Source organism: Dendropsophus ebraccatus, chromosome 2, assembly GCF_027789765.1.
Source record: "Dendropsophus ebraccatus isolate aDenEbr1 chromosome 2, aDenEbr1.pat, whole genome shotgun sequence".
Lineage (NCBI taxonomy): Eukaryota > Metazoa > Chordata > Amphibia > Anura > Hylidae > Dendropsophus > Dendropsophus ebraccatus.
Genome location: NC_091455.1, coordinates 132,001,413 through 132,014,202, shown reverse-complemented (window position 1 = coordinate 132,014,202; position 12,790 = coordinate 132,001,413). Strand labels below are relative to the sequence as shown.

The following is a 12,790-nucleotide window of genomic DNA, read 5'->3' as shown; positions in this document are numbered from 1 at the left end:
TCCCTTTAAGATTGATTTGGATTACAAGCGCAGTCCTGGAACAAATTATGCTCGTAATCCAAGGCACCACTGTACATTGCTTTAACAAACTTGCCCCCTCCTAATATGCTGCTCTTTTCCTTCTTGGCATATATATCGCTATAGTATATATATATATATTTGGGCTATGTTCACACTACGTAAAAGTACGGAATTCAGTGAATTCCGGACGCAGAAAGACCTGTCAGTTCACACAGTGAAGCGAGCGGCTTCGGCCGCTTGCTTCACTGTGGACTATGGTAAGCTCTGATGCGGGCGCGCACTGATGTTTGAAAACCTAGACAACAAGCTGTTAACAACGGGGGAGAAAACAAGTTTGCTAAATGAATGCATTTGCAAATACATTTAATTTAATAAGCCCTATAGTTTAACTTGAGATAAGTTGAGATGGGAATACCACTTTAAGGAAAAGCTTTTTCATTATGGAAATAATATATCAGGAGATATAATGTTGGCACACATTTCTAGAAGTATGAGTACTTTTGCTTTTTCAGAGCCTATGTTGAAAAAGCATTTTTATTAATCAGTTATGATAATTATTTTCTGTCATTTGATTGATCCCAACATATTCTACATAGAATGGCCTCAGAATCTGAATACTGTAAGTTTTTTCTAGCACCCAGTCTCCAATTAAATAATGGGTATATTGTTTGGAGCGCGGGTGGTAAATAGACAGGAAATCCATGCAAGTGCTAGTTATTGAAGCTGTGTACCAACAGTTGATTTTGCTGAAAGCTAAGCTTTGTTGCTCTCTCAATAACTTGTTGCCTGTTGACTTATTGTAGCACACAGTGTCTTTCTCCTGCAGCTTTCATTAAATTTTGAAAATTCCTTTGCAGAACTAAAGCCAAACCTAAACCTGTAACTGTGGCAAATTCATTTTCTTTGACAAACCCAATTGTTCTGTTTGTCTATGAATATTTTAACAGACTCGGAGAGTAGTCTGCTGCAGGATCTGAGATATTAGTTTACAAATAATAGTATGAGGTAACTCTTATCACTGTCAGTCTAATTGTAGCAAGTGTAGCCAGTAATAACAGCATAATGGAAAGGATTTATTAATATTCATACGCTAAGCCTTTTACCGAACAAGTTGTTTTTTGTTATGCACAGTCCTTACTTATTTCATTTAATAAAAATGTATTTAATAAATGAATTAATATAATGAATAAGTTAATAGAATAACACAAGGCACTAAACAGAAATATTCCAGGGAAAAACCCAAATAATTTTAAAATATGAACCCCCCACAACTCCCCATGCCCCCCCCCCCATCCCCCCGCTCTTCCCCTTTTGATGTATATGCATGTATTAGCACAGACCTTTAGCAGGGAACAAGGAGGAAGCGAGCACTAATCTGTCAGGTCTGCGCTTGTTTCCTCCTCAATATCGGCCTGTGTAATAGGGCCTTTACATGTCATACTTTGCTATTTTTTCTTCTAGGATGGCAAGTAACGCTAATGAAAGCACAAGTGATGGAGACGATGGGAATTACAATTTCAGTTTCAAAATGTTTACTAGCTGGGATTACTTAATAGGAAACCCAGAGACAGCAGATAACAAATTTGCCTCCATAACTACCAGCTTCAAGGTAAAATCTAAAGTCTATTAATCTTGGTGCTTAAGGGCAGTATTACTTGACATCAATACAGAACATAATTCACTTTTTTTCATTAATGTAAATGAAACCAACAATTCAATGTTACAATCAATTTGTATTGCCAGTTTCCACATTTTCAGTTGAAAGACCTTTGAACAGGAAAGCAATAAAGGCATTAGGGACGAGAGATTTAGAATACTATACGGTAGAAACTTACATGTTGGAACATTTTTTTACATTAAGTATATGTTTCATGAACAGCTGGAAAAGATTGACATAGAAATATATATTTGAAAAAAAAAAAAAGTGTTGCCTGCATCGCACAACCCCCACGATTGCTGTTATCCATTAAAAAACTGGAACCTAGCTCATTTCAGTTTAACCTCATTACGTATTCATGATGAGAAGCCCTTTATTATCTAGCCATGTGCTTATTTACACCCTGGTTTTCCTGCTGACAGGTCCACTTTAACCGTAGAGCAATGAACTGAGTTCAGGAATAGAGTTCACTTATGATGCCTTTGCACTAGGACCACCTGGTGTGTTAAAACTACCCTGTTATAAAATAAAAATTGGATAATTATTTAAAGTGTAACTGTCATTTCAGGGTCATTTTTCTGAAAACAATAAATATCTATAGTACAAGCGATTTTAAGAAACTCTGTAATAGGTTTTATGTACTAAAAGAGTTTTCTTCTAGACTGAAAAAGCAATCTCCCAGCCTCCCCCCTCACATCAAATGAAGCAGGATTTCTGTGTCCATTATGTGGCTATGGAGAGGGGAGGGGCTGTTAGGAGTGACTGAGCACGGAGCAGTCCTGCACAGCACAACACCCTGCAATCTTCTCTCAGTAAGTTCATAGATAAGCACTGACCTTTCTGACACCTGAATTTAGTGTTTTAGGTGCCCAGAGAGTCTACAAACAGCTGACCTTCATGTCACCTCTTCCTGCTCCCTCATCTCCCTCAGCCCCTCCCCCCTTCATAGGCTTACAATGGAGAGAGCAGAGCCCGTCTTCACTGGCTTCTCTGTAATGAAGACGTGTTTGCCTGATAATGCACAGATAAGAAGTCAGGGGGGGAGGCTGGGAGATTGCTTCTTGAGTACAGAAGGAGGCTTTTCTGGCTGATGAAACCTATTACAGAGTTTCTTAAAAGCGCTTATACTACTGATTTCTGCAATAATAAAAAAAAAAACATGACAGTTACGCTTTAAGAACTCCTGTAATAAGCACTCCTGCTCCTCCTGTAATAAAACCGCACTGCAGGGCAGAAATAACTACTTTTCTACCAGTCACAAACCAAAACCACAGTGCAGCAAGCAAAAAAATCTTCTCTACCTGTACAATCCAACATCACAATGTAAAAATACATACTGCTCTACCTGCAATACCCAACATTAAATTGCATGAACACATACTGATCAAGCTATATAACCCAACATAACACTGCACAAATACATACTGCTTCACCTGTATATCTTTAAAGCACAATACACCAAAATATACTGCTTCGCCTGTGTACCCAGAATCACGCTGCACAAATACATACTGCTCCACCTGTATAACCCAACATCACATGACACTAATACATACTGCTCCACCAGTAAAACCCAACTTTACACTGCACAAATACATACTGTTCCACCTGTAAAACCCAACACCACACTGAACAAACACACTCTACTCCACCTGTATAACCCAACATTACACTACGCCAATAAATACTGTTTTGCCTATGTAACCTAAAATAGCACTGCATAAATACACACTGCTCCACTTGTACTAACCCTATACAACACTGAACCAAGACATACTGCTCCACCTGTATAACCAAATATCGCACTGCACCAATAGATACTGCTCCACCTGTAAACGAGTATCACAGTGCAGCACTCCTGTCCCCAAAAGCCAGTCCTCTATCTTCCTGCCAGTTTTCACACATACGAACACACACCCACACACATATAGCAGCACTGATTCCCTTTTTCCACCTTCTCTTCCTGTTGCAGCTCCCCCTGTTCCTTACCTCATTAGCACACCACTTTCCCTATTCACAGCCCCAAGACAGAGTTGTCTCCCTTGTAATACATTACCCTGAAAGAGGGAGTCTCTTCTGTTCTTCATCATCTCCTCATGCTCTTTTTTCTTATACACTGCCCCCAAGGTTAAAGTGAATGTACCATCAAGTACATTCGCTTTAAGTGTTGCACATGAACAGAACGGCGCAGTCGTGGGTAAGCCTGTCCCCTCCTTGAACTTCTGCCCGGTTCCTGCGCACGGCGCCAATCTATTAGAGAGGGCTGAAGCACTGGAGGCCCGCCAGCCTACCCCCAGTGCTTCAGCCCTTCAGCCCTGATGGTACATTTGCTTTAAGGACCTGGGAGATATCAGGACATCTTTACAGGTCCTTAACCTCCTGTAAGTGCCGAAGACTACCATATCAGTGTAGTCTCTGCCTGGAGTTCTGCTGAGTGCTGATGTCTGAACAAACAGGGACCCTACAGTGATTATTAGAGGAAAGAATATGTTTTTGGAGGAAACTTTACAATTAAAAGTACGCTCTAGTATCCTGTTGGGCCGTCTTAAGCCTGCATATAAGAGATATGGTTGGGCATATTCTGCATGACATCCTGCAGCACATTTACACGTGTTTCAACACTCTCAAAAGGGAGCGAGTAGATGTTGTGCACTCATGGGCTGCTGAAGATGGCATCCTAGCTAGTCCCATAAATGCTTCCAAAAACCCTTTTGTACAGAGCTAGGGCTTGGACTCGCAGCACACTAATAGTATACAGCGTGTCTGAACTGTATGACCCAACAACTCTCATTGTCTTTCAAATTTCATTTGATACAAGGTTATAAAGTCATATAGTAATATATGCACTTTGTTCACACAGTATATGATTGTTGAAGTTCTTTCCAAGAGCTAATGATTTCTGTACTGGTTTCTTTTTTCAGGAATCTATTGTAGATGAAGAGGAAAGCAATAAGGATGAAAACATTCATCTTACTAGATTCCTCCGGGTCTTGGCCAATGTAATGATAATATGCTGCTTGTGCGGGAGTGGTTATCTTATCTACTTTGTTGTTAAACGCTCACAGACATTTTCCAAGATGCAGAATGTTGGCTGGTATGAAAGAAATGAGGTAATAAAATGTTTTGGACAATAGGTTGGTACAACATTCAGCAATCTGGGTAGTTGTTTAATTTTCATACCATTCAAGACATGAATTTCGATTCTGTATATATTAGAACATTGATAAATACAGAAATATTACTTCCTTTTTATAAAGGTCCTCTGGTGTTTCTCCTTTAAGATTTGTCACCTTGGTATTTAAATGTGCTTGTTTCCTATGATTATTCTGCAGGTTGAGATAGTGATGTCTTTGCTCGGAATGTTCTGCCCCCCACTTTTTGAAACAATTGCAAACTTAGAAGACTACCATCCTCGAGTGGCATTAAAGTGGCAGCTAGGAAGAATTTTTGCTTTGTTCCTTGGCAATCTATACACATTCTTGCTGGCTTTGATGGATGATGTTAATGAGAAAGTAAGAACCAAATACCCAACTACTAAAACTGCTGTTAATATGCATTCATGCACCAGACTGGGTCTAAAACAACTCCTTTGTTTCATTTTATGGCAGCTAGCTCAAGAGGAATCAATAAAGAATATTACTAAATGGACTTTACATAACTACTACAATTCAAGTGCAAACATAAATGGAACTGACACGACACCACCGCCACTACATCCCGCTGACATCCCTCGGGGTCCCTGCTGGGAAACTAATGTTGGAGTTGTAAGAACAGATACTATCTTATCCTGATATAATATGCTGTTCATGTTAACCATTTCTAATCTCTGGATCTTTTATCACACTGATAAATACACCAGAGACTGACTAGACTAGACTGACTAGAATTAAAAAAACAAAATCTTCCAAACATTGAGCAGCTTAATACACAGGAATAGGCCCTGAGGTTATATACAATAACATTATTATTATTATTATTATTATTATTATTATTATTATTATTATTAATAAGGCATGAGAACATACAGTGTAAAAGGACAGACATTTAAACTTTATGCACCCTGTAGCTGATATTACTGAGCTGTACATCACAGCATATTAGCATAGGGGAACCAAAAATCCATATTTCCTTATGCAGACAGGTCTTGAATAGGCTCCTAATCAGGCTTATTCCTATGATTAAGAGCTTGCTACTAGAAATACTGTCTGCCATAAAGAGATAATAACAGACAAGTGTGCTTACACATTTCAAGTACTAAGCTCTTAATCATAGCCTATGTCTATGTTTAAGGGGGATTATGTTTAGTTGAATAGATTTTAAATTAGACATAATGACACTAAATGATTTAGTATCCCTACATCTTACTGATTTTATACAATATGTTTTCAGACTTACAAACTAGGTGGCAGCAATTGTCATTCTGGTATATAGAGACAAGCCTTTGGGGTGAGAAAATCATCATTATTATTATTATTATTATTATTATTATTATTATTATTATTATCATCATCACTATTTATAGTAATAACATTGTTGATATAGTTAAAGGGGTATCTGAGACGACAATATTGATGGCATGTGCTTAGGACAGGCCATTAATACTGTACCATATGAGCTAGAGTCTGATTCCTGACACCTAGGCATTGGCACTCCAAGTATTTACTTGGATGGGGCTGAGCAGTATTGAGCTATACTATGGGACACGGCCACTACCAAAATGATGCTGTTTCTGGTAAACAATAAAGAGTCTGCAGTGCTTGATGGACTATAATGTCTCATACAGTCAGCTAATCTGCTTTGTCACTAGAAGTCAAAACCCAATTAGGTTTTCTAAGAAATAATAGTTTGCATTTTTTTGTTTTGTTTGATAAGGAAAACTAACAAGTCTTCTGTATCATGTTGTTCACATGTAATATTATCAGACAAGCAGAAACATTTACTTTCAGAGCAGGGTAAGAGATTAAAAAAAACAAGTGAAAAAAGTTAAGAAAGAAGAAGGAGAAAGAAAGGTTGGAGGAGAAGAGGAATAGAAAGTTAGTGTCAAGTTCCCGTCAAAAGTAATTGTCAGGGCATAAAAATAACCAAGAGTTGTTTAGTCCAGCTATGGTTGCCAGACTTTAAAGAATAGTTCCTCTTTATTCAACACCAAACTATATAAACAGTAATTGATCATTATTTGGCATTTGTATTTTTGTCTGAATCACACCAAAAGGGGAATTACCCTACTTTCCTTCCTATAAGACGACCCCCAACTTTTCCAGTTAAAATATAGAGTTTGGGATATACTTGCCATATAAGATTTCCAACACACACCAAATAAAAAAATAATAAAAAACATCAGACAGCAGAAAGAACTGAGGGGCAAAAAAGTTGGTACAGTAATACCAGCAGGAAATAGGCGAAAGAGGTGTGTTTTTCTGGTCACAGCGCCACTCTACCATATATCTTTTTTCCTTACCCTAGTCACCTGCAGCTTGCTCTGCCCTTCACGTGGTCACTGCATGGTGGGGATGAGCCTGTCTTAGAGCCCCCCCCCACACACACACACACACACACTGTATGCAGCGACTGCAGATTCTCTAGTCCGGTTCCAGAGGTTTTCAGCACTCTGTGTATAAGATGACCACTGACTTTGAGAACATTTTCCTGGATTAAAAAGTAGCCTTATAGGCAGGAAAGAACTGTATTTACATTTGTACCAAATAAGAGTTTTATGATACTAAGCACTTGTTATGTTTTTATACTATTGTAACTAACAGTCAACATATCAGATGATGACTATTTAAATTTGTTTTTAATGCTTGCATCCCAATTAGGAATTTGTAAGACTGACAGTATCTGACATTTTGGTGACGTATGTCACTATCCTAGTAGGGGATTTCCTCCGTGCCTGTTTTGTGAGATTCATGAACTACTGTTGGTGCTGGGACCTGGAAGCTGGGTTTGTAAGTTATTTCACATGTTTAAATAAATCATATTTATTTTATTGTAGATTAAATTCAACTCCGCCCTGTTGTACTAGTTATTTTTTAATATAATCTGCTTCAGGCAGACCCTATGGGCGGGTTCACACTACGGAATTCTCGCGGACAATGTCCGTGGAACTCCGTCAGCTGTCCGCCCGCACGGGCACGCGCTTTTCCGCCGGCTCCATACACCATTCTATGGGCCGCCGTATTCCGCGATCCGCTAAAAGAAGTGACATGACACTTCTTTCAGCGTATAGCGGAATACGCCGGCCCATAGAATGGTGTCTATGGGGCCGGCTGAAAGGCGCCCGGTTGTGCGGGCGGACAGCTGACGGAATTCCGTAGTGTGAACCCGCCCTATGAGAGGAGTGATGATAATACTATGCTATGCAATGTCATAGGATTGATCAATATAAGCAATCTAATGATTGCCTATATAAGTCAACTAGGGGCACTTAAAAAAGTTTTTAAAAATGTTAAAAAAACCCTCCTCCCAATAAAAGTTTAAATCACCACCTTTTCCATTTTACAAATACAAATATGTGAGAAAAAAAACATATTTAGTATCATAGTGTGTGGGATAGTCCAATCTATTAAACTATAACAATATTGTTATTTGAACGGTGTAAACAAAAAAAGAAAAAAAAAACAGGATTGCTGATTTTTTATTATATATCAGAAATTAATGCTGTACCAAATGAGCTAGAGTCTAATTCCTGACACCTTGGCATTGGCACTCCAAGCATTATATCAGAAAATAAAAAAATTCTATTTACACCACTATAATACCAATAAAAACTATAGATCATGCTGCAAAAAAGTAGCCCCCAACAAGCCCTGTAGGTGAAAAAATAAAAGCATTATGGTTCTTAGAAGGTAAGGAAGAACGCTGCTTAAGTGTGACCTGGACATCTATGCCTCAGTTACCTTTGGTCATGAAAAGGTTAATAACTGCAGAGGATCGTATGGCACTGAATTCCATGTTTGCCATCAGAAAACATAATATGTGAAATGACTGTTTTTAAGGGTATTAATTTCTCCTACACTCATTTCCCTTGCAGCCTTCCTATGCAGAATTTGATATCAGTGGTAATGTGCTGGGTCTGGTCTTCAATCAAGGAATGATTTGGTAATGTAATAATGATATATATTTAAAATCTGTATGACATCTTTAATTGCATCCATCATTTCTTTTAGTTTTGAAGAAATAGATCAATAAAATTTGTAAGGATCTTCCCGGGGGATGGTGTGTTTGGACACAGTTCAGCAGCACACTTGGACTTATAAAACAGCTTGGTGTTTATTTGTAGCATAAACAGTCCACAACAGAAATATAGCAACACCGTGCTTTTTAAGAACAAAACAAAAGGTCTTGCCCGTCTGGGCGCTAACTAACATAACAGATCACCTCTCTGGCACTTCGATAACAGTATCGCAGGGTATGGACAATCCCCAGCAGCAGTGGTATCCCTTGCTCCCAGCAAACACAGCATGTAGGCTGTTCACTCCTGGCTGAGAGCAAGGACCTGTACACTGTGAGAGCTTTTTGCCTTCTCAGGCTGATTAGGATCAGAGCTCACCTGATCCCAAAACCCACACTGGATCGAGGGGGAGTGAATGGCAGATCCCACTACCAACCTATCCGCCATTCCAGTAAATCCGGACCGGAAAATTAAACAACAACTCAGCAGCATATCACTGCTGAGCAACCGATCTCTCCCAGATTTACCATCTCACACTAAGCTGTAACCTAGGTGAGATGTACCTCCCCTCGACCACTTCTCCTGTAACATGTCTACAAATTATAATGCAAAAGCCCTGATTCATCTGTATAAATATGGCAACACTTTACAGTTTAGCTTCCATATGTTAATGAGCTCTGGCAGAATGAAAGGTGAGCTGTCATTGGTTACTGTGGGCGAATTAGGGCGGGTTCACACTACGGAATTATCGCGGACAATGTCCGCGGAATTCCGTCAGCTGTCCGCCCGCACGGGCACGCGCTTTTCCGCCGGCTCCATAGACACCATTCATAGACCATAGGATAGGCAATCAGTGCTTGATCATGGGAGGTCCACCTACATGGAAGTCTGTGATCAGAAGAATCAGAGGCCTGTGGTGCCCCAGTTATTTAATTATGTTAAAATGATAAAGTATTGGGGGAATGATACTGGTACAGAAGGATCTGGGTGTACTTGTAGATAATAGACTACAGAACAGCACACAATGTCAGTCAGCTGCTTCTAGGGCCAGCAGGATATTGTCATGCATTAAAACAGGCATGGACTCTCGGGACAGGGATATAATATTACCGCTTTATAAAGCTTTGGTGCCGCCTCATCTGGAGTATGCGGTTCAGCTCTGGGCACCGATTCATAAAAAGGATGTTTTAGAGCTGGAGAGGGTACAAAGACGGGCAACTAAACTAATAAGGGGAATGGAGCATTTGAAGAGAAATGTTTAAGGGGAGATATGATTGATTGATTGATTGATTGATTGATTGATTAATTAATTTAAATATATAAATGGCCCCTACAAGAAATATGGGGAAAAGATGTTCCAGGTAAAACCTCTCAAAAGAGGCACTGCCTGGAGAAAAAAAGGTTCAATCTCCGAACAGTGAATCTGTGGAACAGTCTACCCCAGGATCTGGTCACAGCAAAAACATTATTTCTCCCCCTTACTTCATCCATCCCCTCCTTGGTTGAACTTGATGGACTTGTATCTTTTTTCAACCATACTATGTACATTATATGTAATTATACAATCTTGAGGAGGAATTGGTGTAAAGAGATGTGCTTTGCAAACCTTTTTATGTCGCTGAGACAAGTAGCCTCAATGTGAAAGATGCAACCAAAGAATAATCCTGAGGATACAAAGTGACAAGTCTAAACCATATACTTCTTCTCATATCATTTTATATACAAAATAAGCTGAAAAATACTGTATTAATGACTGCTTATTATGTACAGTATACAAAAACAGTAGTTTATTTCCTTCAGCTGAACTTCTGAACCGTTGCTTATTCGCTCAAACAATAGAAACACAAAATATTCTCATTAAAATCATGTTTGTGCTTGTTAATGCTCACATTCAATTATTCAATTCAAGCGGTAACCTCAGCTGAACCCTTTATAAATGTCCTGTTTGTGCATTTTCATGTGTTATTTCAAATGCAGAAACACTGAACTGCTAGTCCTTTGATTTTACTGTATAATTTTAGATTTTTTTTTTTAAAGAAGCATTCCTGTATCATAATTATTCTTTAATAATATGTAGTAAAATAAAAAAAAAAGTGATACTCACCTACCCCAGTATCCTGCAGCTCCCATTTTGGCACTGTCTGGTCCCCTGCTCTTCAATGCATGTTCCTGCTTCTCTGATGAGATAAGCTAATCACTGGCTGAGGAGGGATGTCTTGTCCTGGAAACAGGAACAAGCAGTGAAGAGCAGGGACCAGAAGGCGCTGGAATGAGAGTTGCAGTTGATCAGCTGTTTTGGATTTTAATGTGAGCCACCCGTCTATTATTCTGAAGGAGGCAGGGGTGGCCTGAATACAGAGCGGTGGCCAAAGAGTGGGGCAGGTGCAGACAGTGTCACAGACCCGCCCTTATGACACTGAGAGTGAAATATTTTTCATTTTTACAAAGATGCTAGATCACAGAGCAGCTGTTAATGATGTGTGGTAGCCTGGTGTGAACTGGGCCTGTTTTTTTTTGACACATCCGATTGCTTTTACATCCAGAAATGCAGGAGTTAATCAGAGCTCTGCAGGATTTGAATATGTCAGCTGTACTTGGTACTGGGATCAGCGCTGGTCCAATCAGCTTCTGGACCTAGCCTCTGATCCTGGTTAAATAACAGCTAGCTGCTCACTTCTCTGCTGGCTATTTTGGTTCATACCTTGATCCCAGCTCCCCCGTGTCTATACCTGCTATTCCCTTCCTAATTCCCTCTACTGCTCGACTTGTTATCTGACCTCCCGCCTGACCTTAGACTATCCAATTGTTTGCTGATTTTTTACTGTGTTGCCCGTTTGGTTCCGACTTGGCTTGTTCACTATTCTACATTGTGTTTGTCTGCCTGTCTTGTTTTGTGTTCCACATATACAGCATAGGGAACGCCTTTGTACTTTTCTGCGGCCGCCTAGGGCTGACTGAGGCAAGTAGATAGGGACAGTGGGTGGGTTAAGACCTAGGGCCCACTGTCTTGTCCTGTCTGTACCTCCCTGTCCTGACAGCAGCACTAAAGGTAACAATGTGATGCTCATGCAATAGGGGAGAACCAGTAGGGAAAAAACTTCCAAACTTTTAACTGGATGGTCACAGATCCCTTTCAGTTCAGAGAATAAAAAACAGTTGTCTTTTGATTTTAACTTGTAGCAAATAGGTCCATGTGTTATATGCTTGAAAACTTAAAAACACCATTCTCCTAAAAAATTAGAATTGCAGATTAGAAAATCTGCTTGAGTTTTTTTCACTTCTTAGAGATGGGCTGCTGAGTAAGGGTACGTGCACACTACGAGGTCCCAATGGAAAATGCATTACGGATTCCGCAGCTCAAAACTGCTCGCGGACTCTGGCGGCCACGCGCATTTCTGCCCGTGCCATAGACTCCAATATAATACAAAGAATCAGTAGCACTCATTTTCATATGCAAAAGTGTTCAAAAGTTTACTTACAGAGTGAAAAAGGCAATGGCAGGTAAATTACAATACTTTTTTTAGAGAAACAATGTTTGGGTTATGGCGACTGTGGACGTTTTGACCCTATCCAGGGTCTTTTTCAACGTCGCTGAGGTGTGGTGTGGAGAAATGCGCACCTGGCGCTGTCCTATGGCGTCAAGATTGGTGTCAAGACTCCAATCTATGCATGGACGGATTCCACCGTTTGTCCAAAAAATGGACAGGTTCGCCTCCTACTTTGAACTACCCTGGTTCCTTAAATGCACTATGGTGGATTTCACCAAAAAGAGTCAGGAGTAATGTCGCCACCATTGTTTTTAGTTTTCTGGAATTTTAGAAACATACAAGCTGTTTTCTTTTTTTTTACATTATTTTTAGTATGATCTGGAGGAAACTGAATGACGACTGATATGTGACTGAGAACTTCCTGAGAGGGAGGGAAATTCTAGTTGTCATCCT

At 39.7% G+C, this 12,790-nt stretch overlaps 1 protein-coding gene across 16 annotated transcripts in view; it reads left to right on the top strand.

The window, feature by feature from the left end:
* The window catches only part of LOC138784662 (transmembrane channel-like protein 2), a 169,337-nt gene that overhangs the window by 145,891 nt on the left and 10,656 nt on the right, over nucleotides 1-12,790 (top strand). For 15 of the 16 annotated variants that reach the window (XM_069960300.1, XM_069960298.1, XM_069960302.1 and 12 more), the window contains 6 exons: nucleotides 1,483-1,630; nucleotides 4,600-4,788; nucleotides 5,011-5,190; nucleotides 5,287-5,442; nucleotides 7,495-7,623; nucleotides 8,709-8,776. In XM_069960300.1, coding sequence (XP_069816401.1) covers nucleotides 1,483-1,630; nucleotides 4,600-4,788; nucleotides 5,011-5,190; nucleotides 5,287-5,442; nucleotides 7,495-7,623; nucleotides 8,709-8,776 — 870 coding nt within the window. The remainder of the gene's footprint in view (nucleotides 1-1,482; nucleotides 1,631-4,599; nucleotides 4,789-5,010; nucleotides 5,191-5,286; nucleotides 5,443-7,494; nucleotides 7,624-8,708; nucleotides 8,777-12,790) is intronic. The other variant, XM_069960303.1, reaches the window with a different exon arrangement.